The 17,100-nt window shown below is 39.3% G+C and overlaps 1 protein-coding gene across 1 annotated transcript; it reads left to right on the top strand.

Moving 5' to 3' along the window:
* The first annotated feature begins 921 nt into the window (after positions 1-921).
* On the top strand, positions 922-16,301 carry LOC141781957 (uncharacterized). The gene is made up of 13 exons (XM_074657959.1): positions 922-1,071; positions 1,673-1,875; positions 6,195-6,332; positions 7,278-7,392; positions 7,907-8,093; positions 8,530-8,671; positions 10,166-10,321; positions 10,672-10,727; positions 11,885-12,060; positions 12,276-12,676; positions 12,838-12,934; positions 14,353-14,611; positions 15,177-16,301. Exons 1-13 carry the CDS (start codon positions 949-951, stop codon positions 15,389-15,391), a joined length of 2,268 nt encoding a protein of 755 aa, XP_074514060.1. The 5' UTR covers positions 922-948; the 3' UTR covers positions 15,392-16,301.
* Positions 16,302-17,100: the final 799 nt, after the last annotated feature.

Here is a 17,100-nt window from a genome sequence, read left to right as displayed (position 1 = left end):
AAAGCTGTTTGTTTGAGTTTAAAAATCTGTAACAACTCTTCCTCATCACTGTTGTGTTCTGCTTGTCTTGGATAATCATGAGAGGGGACGACGTTAATGTTGCACAGGTGAGCAGTCAAATTAAATTAGTTTTAAGTTTTGTCCTTATCTTCTATTTAATGATGAGGACTTTTTTGCGTGTTTGTGGTAGAGAGGCATTCAGCAGGAGGCAGAGGAGATAGGGGAGGGGCATTCATTTTGATTTGGCATTTGATTTGGGGTTGCGGTGGTCTGTCATCTCCTACTCAAATTTGCGTTTGAGTCCTATAAGCTGAAAGCTGATCAGTCTTTAGACCGACTGTGACTCTAAAGCTCGTCTGAGTCGAGGGAATAACTCTCTTGGGTCGACTACGTCATTTCACATAATGTCCATCCTTTGAATAACGGCAGGAGAAAATAAATAATGAATAAAGCATAGAGAGATTTTAATGACCGATATGGATACAGACATGGATGGATTACTAAACAGGCCTACCGGGCCCAGGGGCCCGAAGTGTCAGGGGCCCTCTGGCTTTCACCTACAAAATGCAACTCAAAGAGAGATGTACCAACCAGGAAGAGACTCAAAATGACCACAAAGAAATATAAAAAAACTACAAAGAGACCAAATCAACTACAAAAAGATGCAAAACAGACTTGACAGAACTTGACTTGATACGTGGAACCCAAACCACTGGATGGAAGTTCATAAGCAAACAAATGTTCAAATGTCCTCCAACACAGAATCAGTTTCCGTCGCTCAAGATCTCAACAACGGCGACCTCTTTTTTCCAAAAGCATCATGAATAGTTACAGTTCAGCACAGATCTGGTTAGTCCTGTTGGGTGAATTCCAAGGGCGCCGCCTCTCACATCTCTGAGATTGAACTGACTGAACAAGCTTGAGCGCTATCAGACTCAGTAAGACATCATGGAGGCAGGTGTATTCCTCCTGCTGCTCTTTGCCTTGTTGGGGATTTCTACCACTCTCGACTTTTACGGAGATAGCATAAGTTTCATGCCTCCACATAAGAAGAGGGATGGGACATTTAAGGTATTTTATTTTAACAATATCTTCTTTAAATTTTCATCATATTTTATTAAATAGAACAGCAAAATGAATCATAACATTGGAGGTATGCCAGAAGATTGATTCTTTTATCTGCTCACCAGTAAAGTGCTTTGAATTACTGATATGTATAAATTGTGTTATATAAATAAAACCAATAAGGATTTAACTCATTTTTATTTCATAATCAAGTTAGGCTGTTTGAAAAAAAACCTTTCTGTCTGAGTAAACTTTGTAAGAATAAAGCGTCAGTAATATTACTGACTTAAGGAACCACACAGCCACGTAGAACATACCTAAAAACTTATTTTTAGAACAAAAGTATCTTAAAATGTGAGCGTAGAGGAAGGGCTCCTCGGCTGGTGAAACACCTGCGTGTCATTCATATCTGTTGACTTTACAAAACTTTGTGGAATTTTTACAACCTGCCAAGAAACCAACCAACCAAAAAAAAAACAACAATTCAGATTAACGAACATGGACGTCCTGTTTCATCCTGTTTTCTGTCTTTCACTGAGGAAACTTTAAGTGCTTTTAAACTATTTATGGTATCAATACTGTTTTGTTTCCCTCCTAAACCCTGTAGGTGACCTTTTATCAAAGACAGAATGGCAAAAGCAACTGTGAAGATCAGTCATCCTACACATGTGAGGGTGGGACGTGCACGAGCTTCGTTAAGTCGAGTGTCCTGCAAACGGACGGGGATGTCACGGGCCAGGACCGGTGGTGCCAGTCTGAAGGGCACACGACAGCAACCATCGTAACTAATAAAACCTCCTTTTCTCTGAAGTAAGCCCAGCTCACAGGAATGCAACTCTGCTCTAATTAGGCATCAGTTCTGTGGACATTAATAGTATTTTTTGTATTGTAGCCTAAATACAGTTGTGGAATGAAAGGAGGAGCATTAATCGTCAGTGTGTTATATAGCATTAGTAAACCAAACCTCAGTTATAACATGAAACTTGACTGTAAAGACATTTAAAGAGGATTATGAGGGCTCAGTATTTCTTTAGCAGAGTTAAAAACATCAAGAGCGTAGTTGTTTTTTTCAATATTTGGGGGGACACATAAGTGGTTGGCCTGGGAACACTTTATTTTCTGCATTCTGCTGAATTTCTATGCACCAATTTATGATGGAAATATCATGGTACTTCCTGCTTCAACCGTGCATAGTTGCTTCATCTTGTTTCTGTTTTAATTAGATTAGATTAGATTCAACTTTATCATCATTACGAATAGTACAAGTATAACGAAATGCAGTTTTGCATCTAACCAGAGTGCAAGCTAATAAAGTGCTGATTAAGACAATATATACGAATGAGGAGATATGTGGTGTGTTTAAATAGACATATACATATATACAGATCGCAGTTAAGGTGCAAATGATAGACGTATGTTATATTCGGATAAATAAGAGTTAAGTATAAGTTGCATACTGATGAAATATTGTATAAAAAATGTTGTATAAGAGTATTATAAAGAATAGATTATATATACAGGTGGAGTTATATTTATATCCATACACAGAGAGGTTATGTTCATAGAGCTATATGCATAGGGACTAAATGAATATAAGATGAATGTGAGATAACAGATTTTATATATAGAGGTTGTTGCTTTTGTGGTTGCATGTTGAGTCTATGAGTCACGTTCTAGCAGTCCGTTGATATAAAAGTCCTCCGCTAGAGGGGACAAAAGCATGTGTTCTAAATATAGAGGGTGACATGTCCCCTATGTCCCCTATACATAATGAGAAATACATAACGTGACCCACTTATGAAAAGCAAGTACACCACTGGTATGTGGCATTTGATGATAATAATAACACCTTTATTTGTAAATATAAAATTACAAATTGCTTCACAGTCAGAAAAACCCCAACAAGAATATATGAAGACATATAGACAATAGAAAGAAAAGGAGCTTGATTCATGAAGATGGACCAAAATAATTTAAAACAGACAAGACATAAAACTGGAAAATCACTTTGAAGGAAACAAGTCATACAGTCAGGATCGCAGCTAACATTGAGGACACTAATATTTTAATATTTTAGTGACATGACGGGGGAGTTTGAATTCTACTGCGATGTGTTTCCTCAGGGTAAATCCTATATTTTTAAAACACATCTTAAAATGTAACTGTTTCTAGGCAAACACTAAATAAACTAGAATGGCACTCGGAGAGCGCAGACCTCCGCCAAGGTGCGTGACTTTAAAAACAGATCACAGCTCACAGCTGGCGGTACCGTGAGGTGGTCGGCTTGTTATTAACACGGTGTATTTCCGTGAAACGTATCGGCGGATGCCTCTCTCATTAAAGACAGCATGTAGAACATAAAGTACTTCAACTCTCTCCCTCTCATTATGCAGCTCTTTTCTGGTCAGCTAGTTATTCCCCCGCGACAACGTGGTCATCCTTCCGTCCGTCCGTTCGCGTGTCACACTTTTGTTTCTGGAGCAGAACTCGGAAACTATTTAACTTAAGAACTTCAAATTTGGTATGATGGTTGACAGTGTGGTCTAGTTGTGCCTTTTGGGGGTTAGAAGTCCAGGGTGCCGAACATTTTTGAAACTTTGGCCAAGAACTGTGATTTTTTTCCATTTCAATTTCTGGAATAGAACTCGTTCCATCAGTTCCAAAAGGGCAAAACCTTTGGCCCTATACTTTAGTAGGACTGAAGCAGTGAGCGGGGTTATGTGAGCCATGGTCACTTTTGCCTTGCTTCATACTGCTGTAGACAATTTTGATGTGTGCTATATGTTGTGTTGGGTAAACAGCATTGTAAGCATTGTGTAGAAGTAATCCCTTTTTAACTATATAAAAATGTGATAAACAATGATAAAAGTATTAATCCTATAACTTTGTTTTTACTATTGAAACAGCATATATTCCTAGTGCTGCTGTATAGACCCCAGTGCTGTAATACTCACACTGGCCGCTGTAACTCACAGCTCTAATGACGTAATGCAAACGAACTCCAAGTTGCTTCATAGCTGTGTAGAAAAAAGATGCCACACCAAGAGGCCCAAAACAGGGATCTCTAACATAACAGATGGCAGGGGAGGAAGGGTATATGCTGATTTCTATTTTTCTTGCAACATACTTGTACAGCATCAAGTGATTCATTTGAGTAACCTGCGTTGACTTTCTGACACTATTAAAATTGAACAGTGAAGAACATTGAGCTGGGATCTCAGCCGTCTAGGCCCAAGGCCTGAGATTTCCAGATTCAACAATTGCTGTTGCTACATCCAGTAGGCTACTCTTTGTGTGGGCCCCCTTCTCATCATGCCATGTGTAAAAGTGTGCTATGAATATTACACGGCCCACAGGTACACGCTCTGAGAGCATATACACACACACACACACACACACACACACACACATTGAGACAGCCGTACTCTTGGTCCCGGTGTTCTTTCAACCATTGTGCTTTTCGTTTTTGTGCTCCGCGATCATATTTTCTTTCTGACATATTGCCGCTATTCTGTCCAGCAGCAGTGATGAATGTTTATATAGGAGTCATAGGGGTCAAGATTCTTTTTTTCTCTGAAGTACATTTAAATAATTGAAAATTATTTGGACAATCCAGGGCCCTTGCAAACATGGGGCCCCTAAGCTGTAGCCTAGGCCAGCCTGTGGATGAATCCACCCCAGGCTTCATCACCTGTGCACCTGAGAGTATAGGCAGGTATCACATTAGTCACGTAGCCTACATAGGGGAGTCACAGGTGAACAGCTGGGGGAATTATTCAATTTTATTTATTTATTTATTTGATAGAGACAAAGCACGTTAATGAAACATGCAGGAGTTTGCAAGAATGCTAATTTTCGTCTTTAAATCAGGAGCTGAGGAAGCCACACAACCAACCAACCATGCGTGCGTCTGTAGTTAGTATTTTTTTGTTATGTTTTGTTTCACATTTACTAGGTCATTCTTTATTATTCATTTAGTGCACCCGGCTTCTACAGGTGTTTTTTGATCTATAAATAAATTGTCAAATGCATACAGTATGTAATGGAAGACCTCCTTTTCTGCAGCATCACGTGTTGGACATGCCTTCAAATTCACTCAATTCCCCCAAATTGTCATTGTGTTGTTATTTCAGAAATCCTGAGAACAAATTCCCCCCCGCAGCAGAACCCCTCCCATCTAAGACATTTTTGACGAACCATCAATCAAACTCTTGAACTCTTTCTTAAAGAGAAAGGGAAACACACACATGAAATTAAAACTGCTATTTTATTGCAAATCCACAAAACAGTTACGAGAATAGGGAGGGATCGTATCATCATATCTATAAAGATTATTGCAATCAAATAAAAAAATGTTTTTGAAATGGAAAATAAAAACAAGTATTGCAAAAAATCAAGAAACATAAATATAGAAGAAAATTGCAATAAAAATACTACAAAGATATGAATAATATATGTGAATTAAATTGAAATGAAATCATTCCAACAATGCTTTTGGACCTTTTCCACTGAAGACATTTTGACATGTCCCAGTTGGAAAGCAGGTGTAAATGACAACATGAATTATGGCTGAATTCCAGCTGCTTCAGAGCGGACACACTGTCACACCCTGCCAGGCGTAGTTAGTGAGTCTTTTATGTAACTAGAGAAAGTCTTAGATCTTTTATTTCAACTCATGAAAAATGGGAGCAAAAAAAAATGTTGCGTTTATATTTTTTTCAGTGTACATACATACATACATGTGCAGATGTATTTTTGTATTTCCCATGTAACTTTCTATATCTCATCAGAGACGACTCCCTTTTCATGCACATTTTGGGATTGGAGATTGAATTGCATCATTATAATTAATAATAAAGAGAAAAATATAGCGTCCAGTATTTCCCAAGTAAAAAGTAGGTTAATACATATTTCTTTCTTAACTCTTTATTTTTCTGGTTCCCTACCTGGGGGCAAGTGGCATAAAAAAACTGAATATATTACATATGTAGGTGTAATGAATAAGAGAAGGGTAGTATAGGTACGTTAAGTTTGTGTGTGCAGGGATCAGGTAAATGATGATTCAACTGTTCTTGAAACATGAGTTCCCAGATGGCATCACTGTAGTAATGAGTGATTCTTCCTCTCAGGGACTCGGGCTGCTGCTGGGTGTCTAACGTCGACGGTAAAACAAACTGGACGGCTCACGCAGAGTTGGACCTGGGCAGTCGGTCTGACTCGTACGCCCTCAACGGCTGTCCCATAACGACAACAGTATCTTCTTTACGGTAAAACCTTTTCTTTTGTCTATAATGTATTATAAACATACTTATAATGCATTATAATCTGCTTACAGCACTGTATAACTGTCCTTATACGCACTCGTTAATACTCATAATGCTGTGTAACTATATCATAACACATTATAAATAATAATAAAATAAATAATAATAAATAATAAAATAAATAATTTCCCTATTTTTTCGTGATGCTCAGCACGACTTTCAACAACGTATTTTTTGTGTGTTTTTTAATGTGACGCACATGTCAATTATCACTCCAGTCTTTTCAAAATAAAATTACCTAGTTAACTTAAGGAAAAGACGACTTAGTTAGGCTTAGGCAACAAAACTACTTAGTTAGCTGTCACTTAAGTACAGAAGTTACATGACAAATAAATCAACTTTGACTTCTGGTTTCACACGGGACACAAACACCGATCTCCTGGGTGAAAGTCTGGTGTTTTTTGATCTACCCCGACCTCCTCCCTATGCGGCGTCCGCCACTCTTCTCAATTACATTGATTACATACGAAATTATTTGACCATCACCAAAAAAATTTGACATTCGTGTCTAGGTACACGAATCAATAAATTAAATTTTGTGGCTATTTCACGAACTGCTGTGCGACTGGGCTGGCCTTTCAGAGCTCTTCTAGTATTTGAGGACATTATTCAACCCTTGTCTGAGGTCTGTCACATAACAGGTCTAGTATTGGAGTTGTTGTTATTGGCTTCCCGAGACTGTCACCACGCAGAATTACAGTATTAGTGATTCTCCTTCTGTAAATCTCTTCAACCCGAAACGCCAGAAGTGGTCCACATTTTTCCAAAACTATTTCTATGAAAACTGCTATGTTTTAAATGCATGAATCTGACAACAGCTTATTAAATTATGGTTATCTGTACGAATGTGTTTAAAATATATTTAATCCACAATTTGTTTTCATGCAGGGTGCCTCAGAACTGCTTTACAAAGTTTGCTCTTCTGGCACACGATCCAGACGGAGATCATGTGAAATGCAGCTTTGCTACAAACACTAATCCTGCAAACTTCACTATGAATGAGGTAATTAACAGGAGCTACGTTCACTTTCACTTTACAATCAGCTGTTTGTTCGTGTCCCGTGTTCCCAACATTAAGTCACATTTTCACTGTACAAACGTAGTAGTTTTAAGCCCTGTAGTTTTAAACCGTGTTGTTTATTTTTAAACCTAACTATAGTGTTTTTATTGCGTGAAGCTAAGCAAGTGTTTTTGTTTAATTGACGTCATTAAGCACGTGTATACTGCGACCAAAAAGTGGCGTCGAGGGAGATGAAGGGGGGATGAGAACGTGTTGAAACAGTGATGTTATGTTTTTCATGTATGATTTACCTTTTATTACGGATGTTGACATTACAGTAGGTGTGATACACATTTAGAGTATAAATTGATTAAACATATAATAGTTCATGCAGATGTTTTCTAATGCTTTTTAATTGATTGATGTTAAGAAATAGTTCCCAGTGTCTCTTTTTTACGTAGATCAACACCCAAAGAGACAAAAGCATTTTAATCGTCTTCATTTCATGTCCTCCCAGACCACGTGCACGCTGACGACTACAGGTCCAGTCGACGTCGGTGTCCACGTGTTTGAGCTGATGCTGGAGGACTTTTCCAAGAAAAACATCACTTTGACCTACGCAGATGGAACACAATTATTCCGGGAGGCCTCCGACGTGACCTTACCACCTCTCTGCAAAGTGAAGCTGCAGTTCTCCATGGAGAGTAAGTACATGTACATTAGAGTGAATGGCTTACCCTAAAAAGGGTTGCAGGTTCAAACACGGCTTGGTGTTGATGGTCAATTTGGTCAATTTTGCCCAGTGATGCCAAAAACGTTCTGCCTACTGACGCTTTAAGTCATAGTTTGTCCTCCATATTCAACAAGCCTAATAAAACCCCGATGCCTGTGTGCTGACACAAGCAAGAGACTTGAAAATAATCTGGACTGCTAAAGCTAGGCTAACTCAAGGTACTCATTCCAATTTAGGGTATAAAGACAAATTCCTGTGTCTTATAATATCCTTAATTGGCATGACTGCCTCTAGTTGACAGAGCACTGACCATCAAATCTAACACAAAGAAGCTACATAAAGTACTAGAAACCACTACAAGGCTAAATAAAATGTTTTCATGTCTTGATAACATCTTTTGTTTTCAGTCCTTCCTCCGATACCAAACTGTGAACCTGGTCATGTGCTGCCCATGTTCTTGTCCGGGACTCCTATTCATGGCGATGTTCTTTTTGCCACTGTGGGGCAGAATTTCCAGCTTCATGCCCGAGCACAGGCTCAACATGCCAGGTATTCACTTCTTAAATCTGTTCATATACATAGACATGAATACATAGACGGCGCATTGGCTCCTGACCGTGCGTCAACGTGGGCGCCATATTGGACAGGGCAAGACTTGCCCGTAAACAAATACAAGTGAACGGGGAGCTGCCGTTTTTCTGGATAAAAAGCACAATAACGTCTCTATTTCTCAACCGATTTCTATGAGTCGTTTTATATTCAAACGTTTATGATCTACGAGGACTAACATTAAGTTAATTTAAGATTATTTTTTAGTTTCCCAAAGATTTTGGTGAAAAACTGTTAAATACGTTAACGTCACAGCTTCCGATCATGGATCGGAATGAATCTGTCCTTCGATATATATTCAATCAATTATTAGGTAATTATTAAAAACTAGTACTATCACATCACATTTTCCTTTAAGCATTATTCACATTATCAACTGTTCAAGTTAACGTTACTAATCTTTACAAAATGTTTGCTTCCGTAACATCAAATAAGAGCTAGCTAACGTTCGTTATTGTTATCTAATCGATAAAAACTAATGTTAGCTTTTATGATGTTCATATCTAACATGATATCGTGTTTAAAACATACGATATGTGTCTAATATTGCAAACAATAAAACTGATGGCGTGTTTTAGTTAACAATTACGCTATTAGATCATTTTGTTTTTTATAATTGCTGTATTATCACCATTATTTCAATAAATTCAGATCATAACTAATATTATTATACTAATATTTATTGTTACCATTATTTATTTATGTACTACTATTTTCCTGTTATTCTGATTGCTCTTATTAGTCAGTACATAACAGTAATTGCAGTAGCAGTGTCAGCGGTAGCCTGTAGATTGAAAGCAAGATCGCTAAAACAGAGGAAGACATTTCATTGTATATTATATTATATTATATTATATTATATTATATTATATAGGGACCTCTCTACAAGGAAAATAAGCCAAAGCAATACTTGACAAACGTGAGTTTTAACAATTCCTTCCGATAAATGAGTTATTTTCTATCACGTCAGTAATTCACTTCATGTAAACCTGGAGTAAACACACCGTCTCCTGAGCGTCTAGCAGCGATTATAGTTTAACTATCAAGACAAAACTTTATTTTCCTACTCTACGCAGATCATAAACCCTTTTATATAATAACGACTCGTTGAAATCGGTTGACAAATGTAGACGTCATAGTGCTTTTTATTCAGAAAAAAGGCAGCTCCCCCCGTTCACTTGTATAACGTTACAGGCCAGTCTTGCCAGGTCCAATATGGTGCCCCATTGATGCATCGCCGCAATGGACTGAAGCGTCCAATGTGCGTCTATGTATATATATATGTGTTCACCCTGATGCCACTAGCTTAGTTAAAGAAAGACCCTGTAATATGGACATGCAACTGAGAACACATCATTTCTGCTTGCCTAAAAGAAGATAATAACACCTTGCGTGCCAAATAAGGATAATTATTTCATCTCCATTTTCCTGAAGCATAAACGACTTCCAGGTGAGCGGCCCCCAGAACATGACCAAAGTGTTGAAAGATGATCAGCATGGAAAAGCTGAAGTGACTCTGAGCTGGACACCACAGCTCAGCGACCTGTACAGATTTGTGCCAGTCTGCTACACCGCAGAGACAAATGAATCGTGAGTCCACGTTTACTGGAAAAGTAAAGTATTTCCTGCTTACTGCTTTTGTGCCGTGCTAGCAGAGCGGAGATCTATTGTTTCTCTGAATGTGTCGGAGGAGTGACCGGCGAGGACTAACAAAGAAATAAGCCTCTATTGATTTAGGAGATTAAATGTTTCTGGTTTCTGGATGTCTCATGATCTAACAGTAAACAACGTCTTCTCCATTAAATCTAAATAAGCATATAAAACAGTTATTATTCTATACTCTATTACTGCATCAGATGTTATCAGTGACATTATTATAAGTATTACTATTACTGATGTTCTTCTCCTTTTTGCTCTGAAACTTATTTTCTTTGTTTTAGCCAATCAGATATGAGATGTGTCGTTGTCATGGTGACGCAAGCGGCTCTCAATCAAGGTTTGTTGATCATCAGTTATTATCTCTGTTAAAGCTGCTCCATAAAACCTCTAAAAGGATCTCTTCAGGAAAAGATTGTGGTCATAGTTCTGTACAATAAACAAACCATTTAAACCGTGAAATCAAGTCATTTCACGCCGTTGAGCAACATCAAACCGTCTTGACAGAGCTGATCCTCTGAGGGAACGGATAGTCCAAAATGGACGAAGCCATCACAGGTTGTTAGCTGTGTTGCACCATCCACTTTTATCTACCCTCATGTGTCTGAATATAAACTGCTCCACAACAGAGACAGAGGTCAATAGTACAAATACATCTTTTTAATAAACTGTGTAAACTCATTGCGTTTTTAGCGTTTTTTTTTTACTTAAAGCATCAGTAGGCGAGATCGGAGCAAATATGATTAAAAAAAGTTATTTTTATAAAACGGTCGCTATATATTGTGACGGTAGTACATGAAACAGGTGTACAAAAAAATCATGTTGCCTCTGTGTCCTCCGGAAAACAAGCAGTAAGAGCTGATCTGAGGTCTGCTGTCCAGCTGCCGTCTATGAGAGCCGGCTGTCAATCACTCGCAAACTCCAACCAAACGGTCAAACTAGGCAGCGCTGATCAAATATGAATCAATATCATGTTACGTTGATCCCTATTTCTCTCCTCAGATGTTTACAGAATCATCTTGTAGTGCACGGTTTAGCTGCAAAATGAGAAAGGTTGTCACCATTGTAAAATCTGGTGAAGAAACGCCAAGTTCCGGTCACATGACCATGACTCTCTCGCAGTGAAATGATCTGTGATTGGTCAAAGTCTCCCGTCATGAGCTAGATTTTCTAAAGCCTGAAAACAGAGCCATGAGGAGGAGCAGAAGTCTAGTTTTCTCTCAGAACACTTGAATTACAATATACTGAAAGGTTATTATGTAATTTTTGCCAAATGATGCAAAAACAAATACTGCCTACTGAAGCTTTAACTGAACGTGACAGCTGATAGCACCATGAATTGCACATCACTTGCAACCGCTATTTGCCCCGTCTTCAGGTTCGATTCACAAAAGTGATTGCGTTAATGATATTGCAGAGCAAACACGCCCATAAAGTTTTTGCAGCTGAGTGCAATTCAAAGTTACCCTTTAAGTTAACACAAAATTTGATTTACAGGCAAGGCCAGTGTCGCATGCTCACCCAACAAGATGGTGGTGGCCCTGGAGAAAGCTTCCATGCCCGGCATCGACGAGAACTACCTCAAGCTGAGAGACCCGTCGTGCTCTCTCACCTTCAACGGCACTTACATCATAGGCAGCACGTCATTCAGCGCCTGCGGCACAAGACTGGAGGTGTGGAAAAACATTTACATTATAATCCAAATCAACTAATCAAATTGCAGTTGACAGGAAATTCGGGCATTTACGTGACAGTGAGAAGAATACTCTCACTGTAAAACACCTGGAAAAGGAGATAAAAAATTCTGTTGCGTGAACTCAAAGTTCCTGTTCATTTCCCTCTCAGCCTCTAACGGGTTGTACACCACTTTTATTTGTCTTGAATACAGGATCAAGGCGACTTTCTTGTTTTCACGAATGAGATCAACTCCTTCGACCTGCCCACCGATGTTATAACCCGAAGGAGGAAAGTTAAGATCGATATCTATTGCCAATTTCCCAAAACCATCAGCATCTCCAGCTACTTCAATATCCACAAGTCTGACTACATTTTCACCGAGTCCAGCTTCGGCAGCTTCGGCTACACTTTTGAAATATTCACCGACAGCAACTTTACGAGTAAGGTGGCTCCCAGCGCCTATCCAGTGGAGGTCAAGCTGTTGGACATGATTTATATGGGCATTCAGGCTGAATCGGATCTACCAAATGTGAATATGTTTGTGGAGTCGTGCAAAGCCACTCCTGATGACAACCCTGACAACGCCCTCTCCTATGACCTCATCAAGAACGGGTGAGTGCTGATGCTTTCAGGGATCACAGACAGATATGATTTTGGCTTTTTTCATTTGAAAAGTTAAGATCTGTGAACATAATAACAATCATCTTTCATATGCAGTTCCTTGAACGTGTGTGTGTGTGTGTGTGACGTGTGACAATTCATTTTTCTCACAGGTGTCTAAAGGATGAGACATTTAAAGTCTACACATCTGGTCAAACTTCATTCAACTTTGAGGTTCAGGCCTTCAAATTTAGTGGAACCAACGACCAGGTAATAATAATGAATACTAACTCATACCAAACTTATACCAACATATTATTCACACAGTTGGTCAGGCTGTGGTATGGACGAGACAGTGTACAGCAAGTTCATGCTACTAATAGAGTCTCGTTTTCTACCTGCAACACGTTCTCATCCCAATTCATCACATACCGCCGCTTTGTCATACCCCCCTTGGTGTCACTTTAGGATTAGGCAACAAAACCACTATAGTTAGGTTTAGCAAAGAAATACATGGTTGGGCTTAAAACTACTACATTTGTACAGTGAACATGACACCGAAACAAGGGACACAAACTAACGGCTGATTGTAACGTGAAAGTGAAACTTAACGCACAGGAGCGTACGGGACACAAACAGCGGTCTCCACACACCCAGCGCACTTTCGCAGAACGTTTACTATTGATGCGGATGGGTTTACATTGTAGTTAGTGGAACGCCCGGCGCTAAAAGGTGCCTTGTGCAGCGCTACCGAATGGCAACAGCAGTAACAAAGCCTCGGTATTTGACGCCCTGGGAATGAGATGATTTAATTAGTTTCAGCAGTGACTGTTGCTATGTGAGCTGTGAAGCAGTCTGCGTGGCGTGAACACACATGCACGCAATAGATGACTGACAGAGATCTGATGCCTCACTGTGTGTACGCCCAGTTTAATTTAGTGGGAAACTTCATACACTTCCACACAAGAAGTGTACAGTTATTATAGTAAAAGCACAGGTTGTGTAATTTATTCTGTTAAAAGAGTTTATCTAACTACATTTTACTGTTGCTTGCGTTTAATTTCTTTACTTTTACTTGACCCATATTGTTGGATATTATCAGTGGGCTACCTCCAGGGTCTTAAAAGTGAAGCCAACGCTGAAGTGCCTTAAACCTGCATTCTTTCTAACAGCCAGCAGGGGGTGACTCCTCTGGTAGCTAAAAGACATCTGATTGTATAGAAGTCTGTGAGAAAATGAGACTACTTATCACTTGATTTATTACCTCAGTAAACATTGTAAACATGAGTTTATGGTCTCAATCGCTAGTTTCAAGTCTTGATTCAGCTCCAAGATCTTTAGCCAAGCCTCACTGTTGTTGTCTTTGCCTACAGTTAGATACTGGCTCATTCAGTTAGAACTGCAAACACATGTGTCATAGGTGTCCGGTTATACTCTACGGTTGTTAAAAGTTAGTCCACATGTGGCAGCCAATCAGAATTGAGAATTATTAGTGGCCATGGTATAACTAGTCAAAACAGCACAGAAGTACAGATGAGAAATTCCTGATCAAAGACCAGGTGATGTGGAATAATGTGAAATGACATGTTGAGATGCAAATAGATGTACAACATGAACTACAGTTTCCTCTTATGAAATCATCACTTGGTTTCCTTCTGAACTAAAACCTCTTACCTTCCTCCCTAAAGGTGTACATCACCTGCTCCGTCATCCTGTGCGAGCCTGGGAGTGCCTTTTCCAGATGTGCACAGGGTTGTCTGGCGGATTCGTCCCGGCGTAGACGCAAGCGATCGCTGAGCAAGGAGACAGTTGGCCACTCCGTTACCCAGGGTCCTTTGCAGTTTGTCCGGCAGGCTGTTCCCAATGCAGCTGTGGATGGTCGTCCATCGATGAACGATGTTGTGATGAAAAATAGTGTGGTGGAAAAGAGTGACTCGCCTGCTGCAGGTTAATATGTGATCTACCTACCTACCTACCTACCTACCTACCTACCTACTTATCCACCTACCTACCTACCTACTTATCTACCTACCTACATACCTACCTACCTACCCACATACCTACCTACCTACCTACTTATCTACCTACCTACCTACCTACCTACCTACCTACCTACCTACCTACCTACCTACCTACCTACCTACCTACCTACTTATCCACCTACCTACCTACCTACTTATCTACCTACCTACATACCTACCTACCTACCCACATACCTACATACCTACCTACCTACCTACTTATCTACCTACCTACCTACCTACCTACCTACCTACCTACCTACCTACCTACCTACTTACCTAACTGCCTACCTACCTACCTACTTATCCACCTACCTACCTACTTATCTAACTACCTACATACCTACCTACCTACCTACTTATCCACCTACCTACCTATTTATCTACCTACCTACATACCTACGTACCTACCTACCTACCTACATATCTACCTACCTACCTACCTACGTACCTACTAAAGTAATAAACCGATAAGTGCTGTTGTGTTTCAGTGATGGATTCTCCACCGGTTGGTTCTCCAGACACCGGATCCAGCGGAGGAGGTCGGGGAGTGAAGGAGATCCTCAGCACCAACGTCAGCACCGCGCTGTTTGCCAGCGCCTTCTTAGTATTGCTGCTGTTGATGGCGGTGGTTGTTCGTTACTTCACCAGGAAGAGAAAAGCAGAAGATCACAAATCTCTTTTAGATTCGGGCAGGGAGAACTAAACCCAACTAATCTCTTTTGATTTATTTTGGTAAAGGAAAAGTTCACGTTCTTTAAAGGTCTGTCTTACTAAAACAACATTTTTTTACGTTTTGGTTTTGGTTTACTGTTTATGTTTGTTTGCCCCCATCGCTAAGAACCGATCACACCCACGCCTGCAGCTCAAAGTTCACTTAACCAGTTTCAGACAGTTAAACTTAAAAACAGGCGTACGTTTCTCTACAACAAAACTCCTCTCTGTCTGGTTATGCAGGATTTTTTTCATGCCACTGTTCTGTTGTCAACTTCTTGCAAAGCAATCAACTTCAGGTGTTGAAATGTAAGTACAGAAATAGAATAGTAACTGTAGTGCAGCTGGTACAGCAATACTTCAGTGTATGTGAATCTGGGATTTTTATATCTGGGCCCAATAATCTGTCATTTTAGTATTCACATATATAATTGAAGATTGTCCACTAGACATCATTTGAAATACAGTATAGGTGTATTTAGAACCACTACTGATGTAAACAAACATTTAAAGAATGTCCATTTATTGAAAGACCTAATATGAGCTTCCGGTCTTGTGTTTTACTAGACCCTTTGGTCTATATTTGGATCTTGAATTTGCCTTTAAAATTACAAAATATTTACCTAAATATGATTCATCTGTAGCTTGACAATGTGTTTCAGTTCAGACATGCAGTTCAGTTTGTATAACTCTAAGACTTTCCACAGACCGTTTGAAACTCAGTGATCTATTCCAACAGATAGACAACAAGAGGAATATCTGTAATGGTGAAATAATATATTTTTTGTCATTTAAATGGGATTGTATGTGCAATAAAAGGGGAGAATGGGCATTATATCGACATTCTATATGAAGTCTTAATCACATAATAAACACAACCGCTGTGTGTGATTGTTGGTTTATTTTGTGTACGTGTTGATTTGTTTTGTGTGTAAATGACATGAGAGACATTAAAAATTCAACTAAATATCCATCAAATTTATCATCACCGCATCGGTCTCACCATTTGTCTCACGTGTGCACCATCATACATGTTGTAAATGTATACGTTGACATTTTAATGCACTTTATTTTGTAGGCTAAAGGTGTTCATATAGCATCATCATATGATCCACAGCCCCCCGTTTTGAAAAAGTAATTTAGTATAACCTTTACTCAGAGTACATTTCGGGCAATCGTACTCGAGAACCTTGGCGGAGGTCTGCGCTCTCCGAGTGCCATTCTAGTTTAATGGGTTTTTAGTTAGACACCTGATATATATATATATATATATATATGTATATATTTATATAACTTAGAGAGTAACCTGGATGTAAAAAAGATAGAAAACATAACATAATATATTACAGCACTGTTTTAGTTTGGTATAGACACCTGGGAGTGAAGTCAGCTGTTTTATAGGAAAGGTAAGTATCTCCTGATGGAGAAGCAGCACCATCTGCTGGTGGCAAAAGTCACAGTTGTGTTTGGAGGTGCAGCCAAAAGCAACAGCATCGGTTTCCTTGTGATGCTTCCTTTGATTTGCTCATGGTCAGTCAGACTCCACAAGAGTGAGTGTCTAGAATATAGATGATATATTAACTAAGTAAAGTTCAAGGACCTTCAAGTCCACTGTCCAGTTTTTGATGAGTCGTGGCCGCTTGTTCCATTGAGACAAAGTCTGGATATTCCTTAAATCACTTTCCTCACTTTCCAGTGTAT

Source organism: Sebastes fasciatus, chromosome 2, assembly GCF_043250625.1.
Source record: "Sebastes fasciatus isolate fSebFas1 chromosome 2, fSebFas1.pri, whole genome shotgun sequence".
Lineage (NCBI taxonomy): Eukaryota > Metazoa > Chordata > Actinopteri > Perciformes > Sebastidae > Sebastes > Sebastes fasciatus.
The sequence above is the reverse complement of the archived record's forward strand: the minus strand, read 5'-3'. Positions and strand labels throughout refer to the sequence as shown.

Bases quoted from the DNA above. Each gene is read 5' to 3' on its own strand.
- LOC141781957 (XM_074657959.1), top strand. From the start codon at position 949: ATGGAGGCAGGTGTATTCCTCCTGCTGCTCTTTGCCTTGTTGGGGATT. The intron at 1,072-1,672 runs GTATTTTATTTT...TAAACCCTGTAG, and splicing joins AGAGGGATGGGACATTTAAG to GTGACCTTTTATCAAAGACA. The intron at 12,677-12,837 runs GTGAGTGCTGAT...TTTTTCTCACAG, and splicing joins TATGACCTCATCAAGAACGG to GTGTCTAAAGGATGAGACAT.